This window comes from Alosa pseudoharengus, unplaced genomic scaffold, assembly GCF_046254945.1.
Source record: "Alosa pseudoharengus isolate Yale_2024_CS ecotype anadromous, Long Island Sound unplaced genomic scaffold, YU_APseudo_1.1 YU_APseudo_1.1_scf_7, whole genome shotgun sequence".
NCBI lineage: Eukaryota > Metazoa > Chordata > Actinopteri > Clupeiformes > Clupeidae > Alosa > Alosa pseudoharengus.
Window position 1 is genome coordinate 10,168,743 of NW_027468859.1, and position 18,302 is coordinate 10,187,044.

Here is an 18,302-nt window from a genome sequence, read left to right on the forward strand (position 1 = left end):
TGATAGTGCTTATGGACAATAACAGTGTTCATGGACAGGTCAGTGATGGTGCTTATGGACAATAACAGTGCTTGTGGACAGGTCAGGGGGATATGATTGTGCTTGGTGACAAGTGTTTGTGGGAAAAGAAATTAAATGTCATTTTTATTAAGGAATAAAATTTGTTCCACTGTGCCAGGGCTTAGTCTGTTTCGCTTCTTGCTGACCACTTCACCAGCTTTAGAAAAAACCCGCTCACATGGCACAGAGGAGGCTGGTGTGCACAGGATGTTACGGGCCAGCACATACAAATGAGGATACACATGCTTGTGCTGTGCCCAAAACTGGAGTGGGTCTTCTGATCGAGGAATGTTCGGCTCACTCAAGTACCGCTGCACCTCTACAGTTGCATTAGCAGTGGCACTTTTCACTCTCCTGGTCTCCGAAACATGTTGGTCCAGCAAATCCCATAGGCCAGTTCCTGAATGGCGACAAAAAACAATGCATTACAAAAATACAATATAAACATGGCAATATTGACCATAGATTCATACCTGAGGATTCAGCAGGCTCTTGTGCTGCTGGGTCAGGTGGAGTGCTGTCTCTTAAAAGAGAAGAACATTCTGCTGTGAGCCTTCTCACAGCATTTTGTGAATTTCCTGAATTGCAAAACCCCATCGCTTTGAATCGTGGATCCAGAAGAGTGGCAAGGGAGTGTTGACTGGCTGTCTCATAGTGACTCAATCTTTCCGTCATAAGCCGTGTGAGGTTGTTGCAGAGTTGCTTCGCCATTTCACCCTTCACCTCCCTGTGTTTGGATGTTATGGCATGCCTCAACATTCGCACAAGGGGGATAATTTTGGAGCCAGAGACAGTTTTTTCGGCTGACAGCTCCACTGTTGCCTCCTTTAGGGGAGACAGTGCTCCAAGGCTTTCGGCTATGCTCTGGTATTCAGCAGAGGTCAGAGCAGCCAAATCGGTGCACAGCGACACCACTGCAGCACCGACGGGTTCCCTTTGCTCATACAGCCTGGACATCATGTCATAGGTGCTGTTCCACCGTGTCTCCACTTCCTGCATGAGCTTGTGAAGAGGTATCCCCATCTGCTGCTGGATGCTGAGGAGTCGCTCTCTGGCGACGGTGCTCGTCCTGAAATAGGCCACAATCTTCCTTGCCTTGCCCCTTATTTCTTCAAGACCCGGTGTCTGGTCAATGGCTTTTTTTACAACCAAGTTTAAAGCATGGGCAATACAAATACTGTGCCTTAACTGCAAAATAGTCCCACATGCCAACATGTTTGCAGCACCATCACTCACAAGGCATCTCAACTTTCCCAGAATCCCCCATTCCTCCATGACAGCAGTCTTTTTAGCAGCTATGTTGGCTGCCGTATGCCTCTCTGGGAACTTCCCCACAGACAATAAAACAGTGGACAATTTGTCATCACCATCGATGAAATGGCAAGTGATGGCAAGATAAGCATCCATGTGGATTGAAGTCCACATGTCTGAGGTCAGACTCACAGCTGTAGCCTTCAGCAACTCTTCTTTGGCCTTCTGCTTTTCCTCCTTATATCTGGACTCCACCATGGCTTTCAGCGTTTGCCGTGATGGCAAAATGTAGGATGGATCCAAAAGGCTCACAAAAGCTCGGAATCCAACATCATCCACAATTCTGAAGGGCTGTGAGTCTTTTACGACCATGTCAACAAGAGCTTTGTCCATCTTGTCCTTTCTAGTTCCTGCAACACAACAAATGTACATTAATAAATTATGCAGTATGACTACATGTATACTTGATAAATGCATGCATGTAGGCCTACTGAATGTGAAAAACACAAACAGTTAAGACAGAAGTATATTGAGACACCAAGTTCACACTTGAAAAGGAACAACTGAGTCAGAAGAAAAATTCACCCTGGCTGCTGGATTCAGCTTGTGCAGAGGCAGAGGCATGCTCATGCTTGGCACGGAAGTGCCTCAACATGGATGAGGTGTTGTTGTTGTAGGCCAGCTTTTGGTCACAAATCAAGCACTGGACCTACAAAAGAATACACAACTAGTAGCCTAAGTGAGGTTTCAATTGAAAGGATGTGCTTCAAGTTTGGCCATAGTGTGTGACCATTCATTTAAAAAAAAATATGAGCTTAGATGATACATGATAGATCAACAGGTTTTGTGAATAGCCTAGGCTACCCCAAGCCTATATCCCAAATTATAGAATAACACTATGCTTGGCTTAATTTATATGAAAGATGTGAATATTAAGAAGCTATTGTCTATAGTCACAAACAATTTTATTATGAAAATATTTAAGTTGTGGCTAATTCAAATCTAGACTTTCCCACATTATGGAGAGCCTATAGCCTAATATAGCCTACACATCAGCGTATCCCAATAAAACAACATAGCCTATGCCTACCTTGTTGGGCGAAATCAGATTAAAGTGTTCCCACATCTCTGAACGCCGTCTCTTCGCAACAGGTTCCATGTCTAATCTATAGACTCTATCACTCAAACTATATGAACTCGCTATAAACTCTCTACTCACTTTCTATTCGCTATCTATTTGATAAACTCTCTACTTGCTATATACTTACTTGCAATAAACTCTCTATTATAATCACTCTACTCAAACTTGCTAGACTATGAATGAACTTTATACGCTTTCTCGCTATGTCTTCTATAAACTCCAGGCTAAACTTTCTACTCACTATAATCTACTCGCTATAAACTTTCTACTCACAATAAACTAAACTAGGCTACTCACTATAAACTCTACTATAATCTACTCGCTATGAATTTACTATGCTAAGGACTCTCTACTTGCTTTAAACTTTCTACTCACAATAAACTAAACTACTCGCTATACACTCTAAACTCACTACTCGCTATGAACTTCCTAGGCTATGAACTTTCTACTTGCTATAAACTTTCTACTTACTATAAACTATCTACTGGCTATACACTTTCTATGAACTCTCTACTCGCTATAATAATCGCTATAATAATCTCTCTATTCACTAACTCTCCTGACTCTGTTGACTCTCCTACTGCAACAACCCACAAGGGCGCGCCCCGTTTCGCACGTCTTTAAAGCTTTGAACCAAACTTCGAAGCAGTCACGTGGGTGTGTGTGAAACGAAGCTTCGGACGTCACTAGTCACGTGATTCTCACGAAACGAATCAAGCTCCGATACAAAGCTCCATTCCAAATTGGTTCATATCTGCGATACATGCCTCGAAGCAGGAGGTTCACGGGTAACATCACTACTGTAACGACTCCTGACTACTCTTCAATCCCGGTAACTCTGACCAGTCTTCTGCCTTGCTACTACGATTTTTGGATTTCCCTTGAACTGTACTTCTGCCTCGTTTCATCCGCCCTGTTGTATCTGTGTTCCCCCCCCAGGACTTCCGGACCACCCACCACCTGCGTCATAGGACGCATCGCTGCCACTGGGGGGGACACAGACACAGCACGTTCCCGGTTACCCCTGGAACCCCTGGAGCCTTCATTCACTCCCTACTTCCCTTTTCCCTTAAGTTTAATAAACTTTCTGGTGTGACGCAATTGTGGTCCTCTGGTCGTCTGTCTGAACCGTGACAATAGCATGGGTAAATGGCACTTACAATGACCAGGATAAATGCTTATAACTGTTGTTTTTCTCCTGTATGTGTCCGCTGATGACTTGTGATGTCTGACTTAGTCCTGAAACTCTTCCCACATGTACTACACTGATGTGGCTTTTCTCCTGTGTGAATCTTCTGGTGTTCCTTGAGACTAGATGTTCGACTAAATGACTTTCCACAGTCAGAGCACACATGTTGTTTTTGTCCTGTATGTGTGCGCTGATGGACGGTGACCTCTGACTTAGTCCTGAAACTCTTCCCACATGTAGCACACTGATGTGGCTTTTCTTCTCTGTTTATCTGGTAGTGGCCATATTCTTTTAAATCAGATTCTTCCTCCTGTTTAATTTCCATCAGTGGAGACTTTTCTTCTTTGCAGTTGAAGATTTGTGATGTGTGTGTCTCAGTCTGAGAGTCATGATGCAGTCCGGGGTTTTCATTTTCTCTCTGACACGCAGACAGATACTCTTGAATGAAATCATCAAACTCTTCTTCTTTTACCTCCTCTTTCATTGGCACAGGCAGCAGTGTTGGTTCAGTAAATCCAGACATTTCAGATTCCAGATCTCTTTTGTAGTCCAAATCCAGTCAAACTTGTCATCAATTGAAGGATTAAGTAGCACACACGTTCAAATAAAATAAATGAAGTATAGGAGTACTGATAATTACATTTATAGAGTATATGTTTAGAGCATCCCAGTGCCTGCCTGTACACATATGAGTTCAGAAATCTGACTCTGCTGGGAGGTGTTGATATAATGCCTCTTCTGTCCCACCCATTACGTTACTGGATTCAAATCTAACCAATTGATAGCAGGAGCTTTTGGAATGCAAACTTGACTGACTAGACTGTTTACACATTTGATGGTCCTCAGGTGGATATGGGCCTAGTTCAACTTGCCTGAAAGAGCGTTAGGTGGGGGTTGGGTGGAGGTGTGAAATGAAAAGGGGTTGGGGAGGAGGGGCGGGGTAACCAACAAAGAAAGCTTCCATTTTTCCTTAAAGCTTTTCCTACTTCATGCCCGTGCTAATTTATTTTATTTACTTCACTTCCGTTGTAGTTATATTTTTGTCCATTAGTATTTTGCCTCTGTGTTTGTATTCTTAAACAAACAAAGACAACAAGTAGGCTCAGTATGATACCATCTACAGTACCCTCCAGAATTATTGACAACTTTGGTAAAGTATATCAGCTAATCTTTTGGTGATTTATTGTTATCTCACAATGAAAACAATGAGGAAAATCCTCTTTGAGAACAAGGGGAAAATCTCATGAAAAAATAAATACTTTTAACAAAAACACATTGTCTGCAATTATTGGTACCCCTAGAGAATCTTATATACAAAAACATTTTCCTATTTATATTCAACTCATTTAAAGGGAAACTTGGCAGGATTAGCTATATTTCCCCCTCTGCTGGAGAAATTGTGCATTATGCTATTTCAAACTGTGGAAAAAGGTAACGATAAAGCACATGGATTTGTTTACAAGCTACCGAAACGGTTAGCATAAGTGCGGCAGAACAATATGGATGTGACAAGGTAAGAAACACGATTTAAAACGAGTTTCTTGTTTCTCACTTCTCCTTCCGGGACAGCAGTCTCAATGTTGCAAGGTTGGTTTTCCGCCTGGGGACGCTAGGGGCAGCGGGGAAAGTCACCATTTTCACCGGAATAGGTCATTTAACCAAAGATTGTTAAGGCGGAGCAAGATACTTCATCAGGAGCCACTTCCGGGAACCCGGATCGCACGAGGGGGGGCTCAAAATCCCCCTTTATGCAGAGCAGAAGCAGCGACTGCTCCATTGAAGTCTATGGGCATAGCTCAGAATTTTACCACATATGCTAAGGTTTTAGTTCTATAGAGTTAGGAATGTGAATTTCGGGCACGTTTTCATGATCCTCAAACCCTTGTGAACATTTCAGGTACATTTGTAGCATTTTTGAGCATTCCAGTCTGGAGAAAATCGACTTTATATCAGGTGTGCACCGGTTATTTATGCCGCTGCTGTTGGCGGTTTGCAATGTACGCTCATCAATACGTCATCGACACGCCTCTTTATGCAGACAGGATTCGATCCCCATTTCGCGCCCATAGACATGAACTACGACAAAGTTGCTCCGCCTTAACAATCTTTGATTTAACCATCCAAATGATTTCTAAACGGGTTTATTACGTTGAAATAGTTGCCAAGTTTCCCTTTAAGTTAATCAGTGTCTGGGAACATGTATGACTTTCTTTTTCATTAAGGTATGAAAATAAAGTGACACATAGGGTAAATCCATTTGTCATTTTTCAACATGGGAAAGACAAGCGAATACACTAAATTTAAATAAAAAGAAAGTTTGTTGACATTTGTAAGTCAGGGAATGGATATAAAATCTACTTCATTGACAATGCCCATAAAAGGTTAAAAGGCTGTAATCAACTGGAAATGTGACAAATATGTTCGGACAAAGACCCATGGTTATCTTGCCCCCACGTACAGTATGGAGGATGGTAAGAGAGGCAAACAATTCCATAAGAACCAACGTTGGAGTGTTACAGAAAAGGTCACGAGATGACGAAAAAATATCATCTTGGGGTCCCCCAAAACATCTTCAAAAGTGTCCTCACTAATAGATTATTTAGAGGGCATGCCAGGTAAAAAACATTTCCAGTCAATTACAAATGTAAACTGTAGGAGTTACTGAATGGTACAGTGAATTTGTCTGGAATTGTGGTCTATTGTCAGATGAAATGAAAACTGTGCTCTTTGGCAAGAAACACTTTAGGTGGGTTTGGCGTACATAGAAGAATGACCATACTGAAAAGAGCCCAGGGCCTAATGACATTTATGGTGGAGGGGCTGTGATATTGTGGGGCTTGTATTCCCTACGGCATGAGAACCTTATTAAGGTGCCTGGTATCATGAACCCCCAGAAAAACCTGAACATTTTCCATGAAAATCTGTCTGCCAAGACACTAAAAGTGGGTCATGATTGGATCATTCATCTGGTGAATGAACCAAAACAAACGTCCAGATCAAAATAAAAATTGTTTACTAAACACAAAATCAAGCTTCTGCCATTGCCATCTCTGTCTCCTGATCTAAACGCCATGGAACAGTAGGGTTAGTCAAGGAGGAGAATGCACAAGTGTGGACCTAGGAATCGGGATGATCTAGGGAGATTTTGTAAAGATAAATGGTCTTATAATCAGGGTTCTAAATTAACACCCGCCAACCCGCCAAATGCGGGTTAAAATTCATTTTGGCGGGTGATAATAAAAACTTACTAGCCAGTTTGGCCGGTGATGCATGAGGCATTAAATGCATGATACATAAGGCTCTGTTTTCGGTCATATATCCCCGGCAGTACTTCCTACATTTCCCATGACCACTGTGCCGCTACGTCGGCTGCACGCAGTTTGCAGTGAAACCAGCGCTAGAGACCATGGAAACGAACGGAGCGTCTACCAGAAAACACAAGGAATTAGAAGAACGAACGGAGCCAGAGCAGGGAGCATAGACTGAAAGAGGAGGGAGTTAACCAGTAAAGTAAAGTAAAAAGTACCTAACACATGTACATAACACAAATGCATAATACATTACGAAATATTAACGCAATTGCATTGTGTTTACCTATTTCCTTTGTGGGGGGCTGATGTCATGTAACGGAGGCCGCAAAACCTGAAGCAGCAAGATCGTTTATTGTATTGTCTATGGAGTTAGCTGAAGATGGAACGCGAGGAGCTTGTAGGCGAACATTTTCAGTTTTAAAAAGGTCGCCTGATCAGTTATCACCACCACCACACGCATCACGCACTGTGCATAGGGCACCAAGAGACAGAAGAGGGACCAACATTTAGCCAATAAACAGTAGCTGTACTGCAAACTGTTTTTCACTCTTGTTAGAGAAAGTAGGCTATACAATGTCAACATGCACCAACAGCATGTTACATAAAGATGATACTTTTCGGGTCCTCTCTATAAAGATCCAACTTGAACATAGGCCCTATGCTACTCCATTTAATTGAGAATGCGTCTGAGTGTGCAGGAGAGGGAGAGAAAACGAGTGGCAGGTTCTAGCTGGCTTGTCATTGTTGATGATAATTGATATCTTCTTTTTATTAAGTTAAGATTAAACTAAATGCGGCAGTGGTTGGTACAGACTGATGGGGGCGAGAATAGGAATGAAGCAGGGGATGAGGATATCGACAGAGAAATAGATAGATAGATCCCAAACATGAAATGAAGTGAAGTGCACTTCTGTGTATATTTTGTGGTATGTATTCATGCCAACAATGTTAATACAATGACCAAATGCATTCAGTGACACTCATCTCATAAACTCATAATTCTCTTATTTTCACCGAAAAAAAAAATGGCTAATAGAAATTCTAATTGGCTAGTAACTTTAGAAAGTTACCAGCCACATTGGCTGGTGATCAAAAAAGTTAATTTAGAACCCTGCTTATAATCCCTTGGTTTGTTTTCTCCAACTTTATGGGGTCTCATAGGAGAATAATACAAGCTGTTTTGTCAAAGGAGATTTAGGAAGGTATTATGAGTAGGGGTTCCAATATTGTGTGCAACGTGTTTTTCTTGAAAAATGTATTTCATTATGAGATTTTCCGTTTTTTCAGAATAAATTTGTTTCCTTTGAAGGTTGGATTTTTCCTCATTAAATCACCATTTATACCTGTTTTTAGTGAACTTTACCAAAGATGCCAATAATTCTGGAGGGTACAACCATGAGTTCTACAGAAGATGATATAAATCATGTAACTAAAGGGACTGTATTTGTACTGCTAATTCCCAGAGGACATCATCATTTGCATGGTCATCCTGTATTTATTTCATTTGTTGTGTTTATGCAGTTTTACCAGCTTTTAAATGTGTGTCTGAACATGCCATTCTGTGTACAAAAATGATCATTCAAACAGCCATCATCAGATAGCATGTCACTGAGATAGTCGCACATCATTATCTTGTCCATGTTAAAGACATTTATTTACAAGGAATACATTTGGAATTGGATAACTTTACACATGGAATAACTCTTCCAATCCCGGTTATTATCAAAGAAGCTCTTTTATTTAATGGTAAGAAAGTTTTTACATCTGACATTTTTGTATAGTTTATCCAGTATGAATGATTTCATGATGATTTCTTTCTTGTATTTATTTTCTGATTTACCAAGTGAGTGCATTATTTAAAATATATGAAAACTTTCTTTGAAAGTTAGAGCTAGTCTGAAAAAGGTTGTGAGCTACTGGTAGCTCATGAGCTACATGTTGGAGACCCCTGTAGGTAAGTGATATAATGTATCTCCTGTGTGGATCTTCTGGTGTACAGCAGATATCCTGACATTCGACTAAACGGCTTTCTACATTGAGAAGTAAGGATGGGGCTTTTCTCCTGTATGTGTGCCCTGATGGATGGTGACCTCTGACTTAGTCCTGAAACTCTTCCCGCATGTAGTACAATGATGCTTCTCTCCTGTGTGGATCCTCTGGTGTTTCTTGAGATTACATGTTTGACTAAATGACTTTCCACAGTCAGAGCAAATATGTGGTTTTTCTCCTGTATGTGTGCGCTGATGGATGGTGACCTCGTACTTAGTCCTGAAACTCTTCCAACATGTAGTACACTGATGTGGCTTTTGTCCTGTGTGAATCTTCTGGTGTTCCTTGAGACTAGATGTTTGACTAAATGACTTTCCACAGTCAGAGCACATATGTGGTTTTTCTCCTGTATGTGTGCGCTGATGGATGGTGACCTTTGACTTACTCCTAAAACCCTTCCCGCATGTAGTACACTGGTGTGTTTTTTCTCCTGTATGTGTGCGCTGATGACTGGTGACCTCATACTTAGTCCTGAAACTCTTCCTACATGTAGTACAATGATATGTTTTTTGTCCTGTGTGGATCCTCTGGTGTACCTTGAGATTATATGATTGACTAAATGACTTTCCACAGTCAGAGCACATATGTGTTTTTTCTCCTGTATGTGTCCGCTGATGACTAGTGATGTCTGATTTAGTCCTGAAACTCTTCCCGCATGTATTACAATGATGTGGCTTTTCTCCTGTGTGAATCTTCTGGTGTTCCTTGAGACTATATGTTCGACTAAATGACTTTCCACAGTCAGAGCACACATGTTGTTTTTGTCCTGTATGTGTGTGCTGATGGACGGTGACCTCTGACTTAGTCCTGAAACTCTTCCCACATGTAGCACACTGATGTGGCTTTTCTTCTCTGTTTATCTGGTAGTGGCCATATTCTTTTAAATCAGATTCTTCCTCCTGTTTAATTTCCATCAGTGGAGAATTTTCTTCTTTGCAGTTGAAGATTTGTGATGTGTGTGTCTCAGTCTGAGAGTCATGATGCAGTCCGGGGTTTTCATTTTCTCTCTGACACGCAGACAGATACTCTTGAATGAAATCATCAAACTCTTCTTCTTTTACCTCCTCTTTCATTGGCACAGGCAGCAGTGTTGGTTCAGTAAATCCAGACATTTCAGATTCCAGATCTCTTTTGTAGTCCAAATCCAGTCAAACTTGTCATCAATTGAAGGATTAAGTAGCACACACGTTCAAATAAAATAAATGAAGTATAGGAGTACTGATAATTACATTTATAGAGTATATGTTTAGAGCATCCCAGTGCCTGCCTGTACACATATGAGTTCAGAAATCTGACTCTGCTGGGAGGTGTTGATATAATGCCTCTTCTGTCCCACCCATTACGTTACTGGATTCAAATCTAACCAATTGATAGCAGGAGCTTTTGGAATGCAAACTTGACTGACTAGACTGTTTACACATTTGATGGTCCTCAGGTGGATATGGGCCTAGTTCAACTTGCCTGAAAGAGCGTTAGGTGGGGGTTGGGTGGAGGTGTGAAATGAAAAGGGGTTGGGGAGGAGGGGCGGGGTAACCAACAAAGAAAGCTTCCATTTTTCCTTAAAGCTTTTCCTACTTCATGCCCGTGCTAATTTATTTTATTTACTTCACTTCCGTTGTAGTTATATTTTTGTCCATTAGTATTTTGCCTCTGTGTTTGTATTCTTAAACAAACAAAGACAACAAGTAGGCTCAGTATGATACCATCTACAGTACCCTCCAGAATTATTGACAACTTTGGTAAAGTATATCAGCTAATCTTTTGGTGATTTATTGTTATCTCACAATGAAAACAATGAGGAAAATCCTCTTTGAGAACAAGGGGAAAATCTCATGAAAAAATAAATACTTTTAACAAAAACACATTGTCTGCAATTATTGGTACCCCTAGAGAATCTTATATACAAAAACATTTTCCTATTTATATTCAACTCATTTAAAGGGAAACTTGGCAGGATTAGCTATATTTCCCCCTCTGCTGGAGAAATTGTGCATTATGCTATTTCAAACTGTGGAAAAAGGTAACGATAAAGCACATGGATTTGTTTACAAGCTACCGAAACGGTTAGCATAAGTGCGGCAGAACAATATGGATGTGACAAGGTAAGAAACACGATTTAAAACGAGTTTCTTGTTTCTCACTTCTCCTTCCGGGACAGCAGTCTCAATGTTGCAAGGTTGGTTTTCCGCCTGGGGACGCTAGGGGCAGCGGGGAAAGTCACCATTTTCACCGGAATAGGTCATTTAACCAAAGATTGTTAAGGCGGAGCAAGATACTTCATCAGGAGCCACTTCCGGGAACCCGGATCGCACGAGGGGGGGCTCAAAATCCCCCTTTATGCAGAGCAGAAGCAGCGACTGCTCCATTGAAGTCTATGGGCATAGCTCAGAATTTTACCACATATGCTAAGGTTTTAGTTCTATAGAGTTAGGAATGTGAATTTCGGGCACGTTTTCATGATCCTCAAACCCTTGTGAACATTTCAGGTACATTTGTAGCATTTTTGAGCATTCCAGTCTGGAGAAAATCGACTTTATATCAGGTGTGCACCGGTTATTTATGCCGCTGCTGTTGGCGGTTTGCAATGTACGCTCATCAATACGTCATCGACACGCCTCTTTATGCAGACAGGATTCGATCCCCATTTCGCGCCCATAGACATGAACTACGACAAAGTTGCTCCGCCTTAACAATCTTTGATTTAACCATCCAAATGATTTCTAAACGGGTTTATTACGTTGAAATAGTTGCCAAGTTTCCCTTTAAGTTAATCAGTGTCTGGGAACATGTATGACTTTCTTTTTCATTAAGGTATGAAAATAAAGTGACACATAGGGTAAATCCATTTGTCATTTTTCAACATGGGAAAGACAAGCGAATACACTAAATTTAAATAAAAAGAAAGTTTGTTGACATTTGTAAGTCAGGGAATGGATATAAAATCTACTTCATTGACAATGCCCATAAAAGGTTAAAAGGCTGTAATCAACTGGAAATGTGACAAATATGTTCGGACAAAGACCCATGGTTATCTTGCCCCCACGTACAGTATGGAGGATGGTAAGAGAGGCAAACAATTCCATAAGAACCAACGTTGGAGTGTTACAGAAAAGGTCACGAGATGACGAAAAAATATCATCTTGGGGTCCCCCAAAACATCTTCAAAAGTGTCCTCACTAATAGATTATTTAGAGGGCATGCCAGGTAAAAAACATTTCCAGTCAATTACAAATGTAAACTGTAGGAGTTACTGAATGGTACAGTGAATTTGTCTGGAATTGTGGTCTATTGTCAGATGAAATGAAAACTGTGCTCTTTGGCAAGAAACACTTTAGGTGGGTTTGGCGTACATAGAAGAATGACCATACTGAAAAGAGCCCAGGGCCTAATGACATTTATGGTGGAGGGGCTGTGATATTGTGGGGCTTGTATTCCCTACGGCATGAGAACCTTATTAAGGTGCCTGGTATCATGAACCCCCAGAAAAACCTGAACATTTTCCATGAAAATCTGTCTGCCAAGACACTAAAAGTGGGTCATGATTGGATCATTCATCTGGTGAATGAACCAAAACAAACGTCCAGATCAAAATAAAAATTGTTTACTAAACACAAAATCAAGCTTCTGCCATTGCCATCTCTGTCTCCTGATCTAAACGCCATGGAACAGTAGGGTTAGTCAAGGAGGAGAATGCACAAGTGTGGACCTAGGAATCGGGATGATCTAGGGAGATTTTGTAAAGATAAATGGTCTTATAATCAGGGTTCTAAATTAACACCCGCCAACCCGCCAAATGCGGGTTAAAATTCATTTTGGCGGGTGATAATAAAAACTTACTAGCCAGTTTGGCCGGTGATGCATGAGGCATTAAATGCATGATACATAAGGCTCTGTTTTCGGTCATATATCCCCGGCAGTACTTCCTACATTTCCCATGACCACTGTGCCGCTACGTCGGCTGCACGCAGTTTGCAGTGAAACCAGCGCTAGAGACCATGGAAACGAACGGAGCGTCTACCAGAAAACACAAGGAATTAGAAGAACGAACGGAGCCAGAGCAGGGAGCATAGACTGAAAGAGGAGGGAGTTAACCAGTAAAGTAAAGTAAAAAGTACCTAACACATGTACATAACACAAATGCATAATACATTACGAAATATTAACGCAATTGCATTGTGTTTACCTATTTCCTTTGTGGGGGGCTGATGTCATGTAACGGAGGCCGCAAAACCTGAAGCAGCAAGATCGTTTATTGTATTGTCTATGGAGTTAGCTGAAGATGGAACGCGAGGAGCTTGTAGGCGAACATTTTCAGTTTTAAAAAGGTCGCCTGATCAGTTATCACCACCACCACACGCATCACGCACTGTGCATAGGGCACCAAGAGACAGAAGAGGGACCAACATTTAGCCAATAAACAGTAGCTGTACTGCAAACTGTTTTTCACTCTTGTTAGAGAAAGTAGGCTATACAATGTCAACATGCACCAACAGCATGTTACATAAAGATGATACTTTTCGGGTCCTCTCTATAAAGATCCAACTTGAACATAGGCCCTATGCTACTCCATTTAATTGAGAATGCGTCTGAGTGTGCAGGAGAGGGAGAGAAAACGAGTGGCAGGTTCTAGCTGGCTTGTCATTGTTGATGATAATTGATATCTTCTTTTTATTAAGTTAAGATTAAACTAAATGCGGCAGTGGTTGGTACAGACTGATGGGGGCGAGAATAGGAATGAAGCAGGGGATGAGGATATCGACAGAGAAATAGATAGATAGATCCCAAACATGAAATGAAGTGAAGTGCACTTCTGTGTATATTTTGTGGTATGTATTCATGCCAACAATGTTAATACAATGACCAAATGCATTCAGTGACACTCATCTCATAAACTCATAATTCTCTTATTTTCACCGAAAAAAAAAATGGCTAATAGAAATTCTAATTGGCTAGTAACTTTAGAAAGTTACCAGCCACATTGGCTGGTGATCAAAAAAGTTAATTTAGAACCCTGCTTATAATCCCTTGGTTTGTTTTCTCCAACTTTATGGGGTCTCATAGGAGAATAATACAAGCTGTTTTGTCAAAGGAGATTTAGGAAGGTATTATGAGTAGGGGTTCCAATATTGTGTGCAACGTGTTTTTCTTGAAAAATGTATTTCATTATGAGATTTTCCGTTTTTTCAGAATAAATTTGTTTCCTTTGAAGGTTGGATTTTTCCTCATTAAATCACCATTTATACCTGTTTTTAGTGAACTTTACCAAAGATGCCAATAATTCTGGAGGGTACAACCATGAGTTCTACAGAAGATGATATAAATCATGTAACTAAAGGGACTGTATTTGTACTGCTAATTCCCAGAGGACATCATCATTTGCATGGTCATCCTGTATTTATTTCATTTGTTGTGTTTATGCAGTTTTACCAGCTTTTAAATGTGTGTCTGAACATGCCATTCTGTGTACAAAAATGATCATTCAAACAGCCATCATCAGATAGCATGTCACTGAGATAGTCGCACATCATTATCTTGTCCATGTTAAAGACATTTATTTACAAGGAATACATTTGGAATTGGATAACTTTACACATGGAATAACTCTTCCAATCCCGGTTATTATCAAAGAAGCTCTTTTATTTAATGGTAAGAAAGTTTTTACATCTGACATTTTTGTATAGTTTATCCAGTATGAATGATTTCATGATGATTTCTTTCTTGTATTTATTTTCTGATTTACCAAGTGAGTGCATTATTTAAAATATATGAAAACTTTCTTTGAAAGTTAGAGCTAGTCTGAAAAAGGTTGTGAGCTACTGGTAGCTCATGAGCTACATGTTGGAGACCCCTGTAGGTAAGTGATATAATGTATCTCCTGTGTGGATCTTCTGGTGTACAGCAGATATCCTGACATTCGACTAAACGGCTTTCTACATTGAGAAGTAAGGATGGGGCTTTTCTCCTGTATGTGTGCCCTGATGGATGGTGACCTCTGACTTAGTCCTGAAACTCTTCCCGCATGTAGTACAATGATGCTTCTCTCCTGTGTGGATCCTCTGGTGTTTCTTGAGATTACATGTTTGACTAAATGACTTTCCACAGTCAGAGCAAATATGTGGTTTTTCTCCTGTATGTGTGCGCTGATGGATGGTGACCTCGTACTTAGTCCTGAAACTCTTCCAACATGTAGTACACTGATGTGGCTTTTGTCCTGTGTGAATCTTCTGGTGTTCCTTGAGACTAGATGTTTGACTAAATGACTTTCCACAGTCAGAGCACATATGTGGTTTTTCTCCTGTATGTGTGCGCTGATGGATGGTGACCTTTGACTTACTCCTAAAACCCTTCCCGCATGTAGTACACTGGTGTGTTTTTTCTCCTGTATGTGTGCGCTGATGACTGGTGACCTCATACTTAGTCCTGAAACTCTTCCTACATGTAGTACAATGATATGTTTTTTGTCCTGTGTGGATCCTCTGGTGTACCTTGAGATTATATGATTGACTAAATGACTTTCCACAGTCAGAGCACATATGTGTTTTTTCTCCTGTATGTGTCCGCTGATGACTAGTGATGTCTGATTTAGTCCTGAAACTCTTCCCGCATGTATTACAATGATGTGGCTTTTCTCCTGTGTGAATCTTCTGGTGTTCCTTGAGACTATATGTTCGACTAAATGACTTTCCACAGTCAGAGCACACATGTTGTTTTTGTCCTGTATGTGTGTGCTGATGGACGGTGACCTCTGACTTAGTCCTGAAACTCTTCCCACATGTAGCACACTGATGTGGCTTTTCTTCTCTGTTTATCTGGTAGTGGCCATATTCTTTTAAATCAGATTCTTCCTCCTGTTTAATTTCCATCAGTGGAGAATTTTCTTCTTTGCAGTTGAAGATTTGTGATGTGTGTGTCTCAGTCTGAGAGTCATGATGCAGTCCGGGGTTTTCATTTTCTCTCTGACACGCAGACAGATACTCTTGAATGAAATCATCAAACTCTTCTTCTTTTACCTCCTCTTTCATTGGCACAGGCAGCAGTGTTGGTTCAGTAAATCCAGACATTTCAGATTCCAGATCTCTTTTGTAGTCCAAATCCAGTCAAACTTGTCATCAATTGAAGGATTAAGTAGCACAGACGTTCAAATAAAATAAATGAAGTATAGGAGTACTGATAATTACATGTATAGAGTATATGTTTACAGCATCCCAGTGCCTGCCTGTACACATATGAGTTCAGAAATCTGACTCTGCTGGGAGGTGTTGATATAATGCCTCTTCTGTCCCACCCATTACGTTACTGGATTCAAATCTAACCAATTGATAGCAGGAGCTTTTGGAATGCAAACTTGACTGACTAGACTGTTTACACATTTGATGGTCCTCAGGTGGATATGGGCCTAGTTCAACTTGCCTGAAAGAGCGTTATAGGTGGGGGTTGGGTGGAGGTGTGAAATGAAAAGGGTTGAGGAGGAGGGGCGGGGTAACCAACAAAGAAAGCTTCCATTTTTCCTTAAAGCTTTTCCTACTTCATGCCCGTGCTAATTTATTTTATTTACTTCACTTCCGTTGTAGTTATATTTTTGTCCATTAGTATTTTGCCTCTGTGTTTGTATTCTTAAACAAACAAAGACAACAAGTAGGCTCAGTATGATACCATCTACAGTACCCTCCAGAATTATTGACAACTTTGGTAAAGTATATCAGCTAATCTTTTGGTGATTTATTGTTATCTCACAATGAAAACAATGAGGAAAATCCTCTTTGAGAACAAGGGGAAAATCTCATGAAGAAATAAATACTTTTAACAAAAACACATTGTCTGCAATTATTGGTACCCCTAGAGAATCTTATATACAAAAACATTTTCCTATTTATATTCAACTCATTTAAAGGGAAACTTGGCAGGATTAGCTATATTTCCCCCACTGCTGGAGAAATTGTGCATTATGCTATTTCAAACTGTGGAAAAAGGTAACGATAAAGCACATGGATTTGTTTACAAGCTACCGAAACGGTTAGCATAAGTGCGGCAGAACAATATGGATGTGACAAGATAAGAAACACGATTTAAAACGAGTTTCTTGTTTCTCACTTCTCTTTCCGGGACGGTAGTCTCAATGTTGCAAGGTTGGTTTTCCGCCTGGGGACGCTAGGGGCAGCGGGGAAAGTCACCATTTTCACCGGAATAGGTCATTTAACCATCCAAATGATTTCTAAACGGGTTTATTACGTTGAAATAGTTGCCAAGTTTCCCTTTAAGTTAATCAGTGTCTGGGAACATGTATGACTTTCTTTTTCATTAAGGTATGAAAATAAAGTGACACATAGGGAAAATCCATTAGTCATTTTTCAACATGGGAAAGACAAGCGAATACACTAAATTTAAATAAAAAGAAAGTTTGTTGACATTTGTAAGTCAGGGAATGGATATAAAATCTACTTCATTGACAATGCCCATAAAAGGTTAAAAGGCTGTAATCAACTGGAAATGTGACAAATATGTTCGGACAAAGACCCATGGTTATCTTGCCCCCACGTACAGTATGGAGGATGGTAAGAGAGGCAAACAATTCCATAAGAACCAACGTTGGAGTGTTACAGAAAAGGTCACGAGATGACGAAAAAATATCATCTTGGGGTCCCCCAAAACATCTTCAAAAGTGTCCTCACTAATAGATTATTTAGAGGGCATGCCAGGTAAAAAACATTTCCAGTCAATTACAAATGTAAACTGTAGGAGTTACTGAATGGTACAGTGAATTTGTCTGGAATTGTGGTCTATTGTCAGATGAAATGAAAACTGTGCTCTTTGGCAAGAAACACTTTAGGTGGGTTTGGCGTACATAGAAGAATGACCATACTGAAAAGAGCCCAGGGCCTAATGACATTTATGGTGGAGGGGCTGTGATATTGTGGGGCTTGTATTCCCTACGGCATGAGAACCTTATTAAGGTGCCTGGTATCATGAACCCCCAGAAAAACCTGAACATTTTCCATGAAAATCTGTCTGCCAAGACACTAAAAGTGGGTCATGATTGGATCATTCATCTGGTGAATGAACCAAAACAAACGTCCAGATCAAAATAAAAATTGTTTACTAAACACAAAATCAAGCTTCTGCCATTGCCATCTCTGTCTCCTGATCTAAACGCCATGGAACAGTAGGGTTAGTCAAGGAGGAGAATGCACAAGTGTGGACCTAGGAATCGGGATGATCTAGGGAGATTTTGTAAAGATAAATGGTCTTATAATCAGGGTTCTAAATTAACACCCGCCAACCCGCCAAATGCGGGTTAAAATTC

General features: G+C 40.5%; 2 protein-coding genes across 2 annotated transcripts; both read right to left on the reverse strand.

The window, feature by feature from the left end:
- Positions 1 to 3,630: 3,630 nt before the first annotated feature.
- Positions 3,631 to 9,915, reverse strand: LOC143110310 (uncharacterized). Its single transcript, XM_076273195.1, has 2 exons — positions 9,087 to 9,915; positions 3,631 to 3,809 (listed from the first exon to the last, which is right to left on the reverse strand). The coding sequence occupies exons 1-2, from the start codon at positions 9,913 to 9,915 to the stop codon at positions 3,631 to 3,633; spliced, it is 1,008 nt and encodes a 335-aa protein (XP_076129310.1).
- A 5,016-nt stretch (positions 9,916 to 14,931) lies between these two features.
- On the reverse strand, positions 14,932 to 15,864 carry LOC143110311 (uncharacterized). The gene has a single exon (XM_076273196.1). It carries the CDS (start codon positions 15,862 to 15,864, stop codon positions 14,932 to 14,934), a length of 933 nt encoding a protein of 310 aa, XP_076129311.1.
- Between the last annotated feature and the right edge of the window lie 2,438 nt (positions 15,865 to 18,302).

Coding starts and splice junctions, on each gene's coding strand:
- LOC143110311 (XM_076273196.1), bottom strand. CDS start 15,864: ATGGAAATTAAACAGGAGGAAGAATCTGATTTAAAAGAATATGGCCAC.
- LOC143110310 (XM_076273195.1), bottom strand. CDS start 9,915: ATGGAAATTAAACAGGAGGAAGAATCTGATTTAAAAGAATATGGCCAC. Junction 3,810..9,086: donor GATCCACACAGGAGAGAAGC/ATCATTGTACTA, acceptor CAGGACAAAAAC/AACATGTGTGCTCTGACTGT.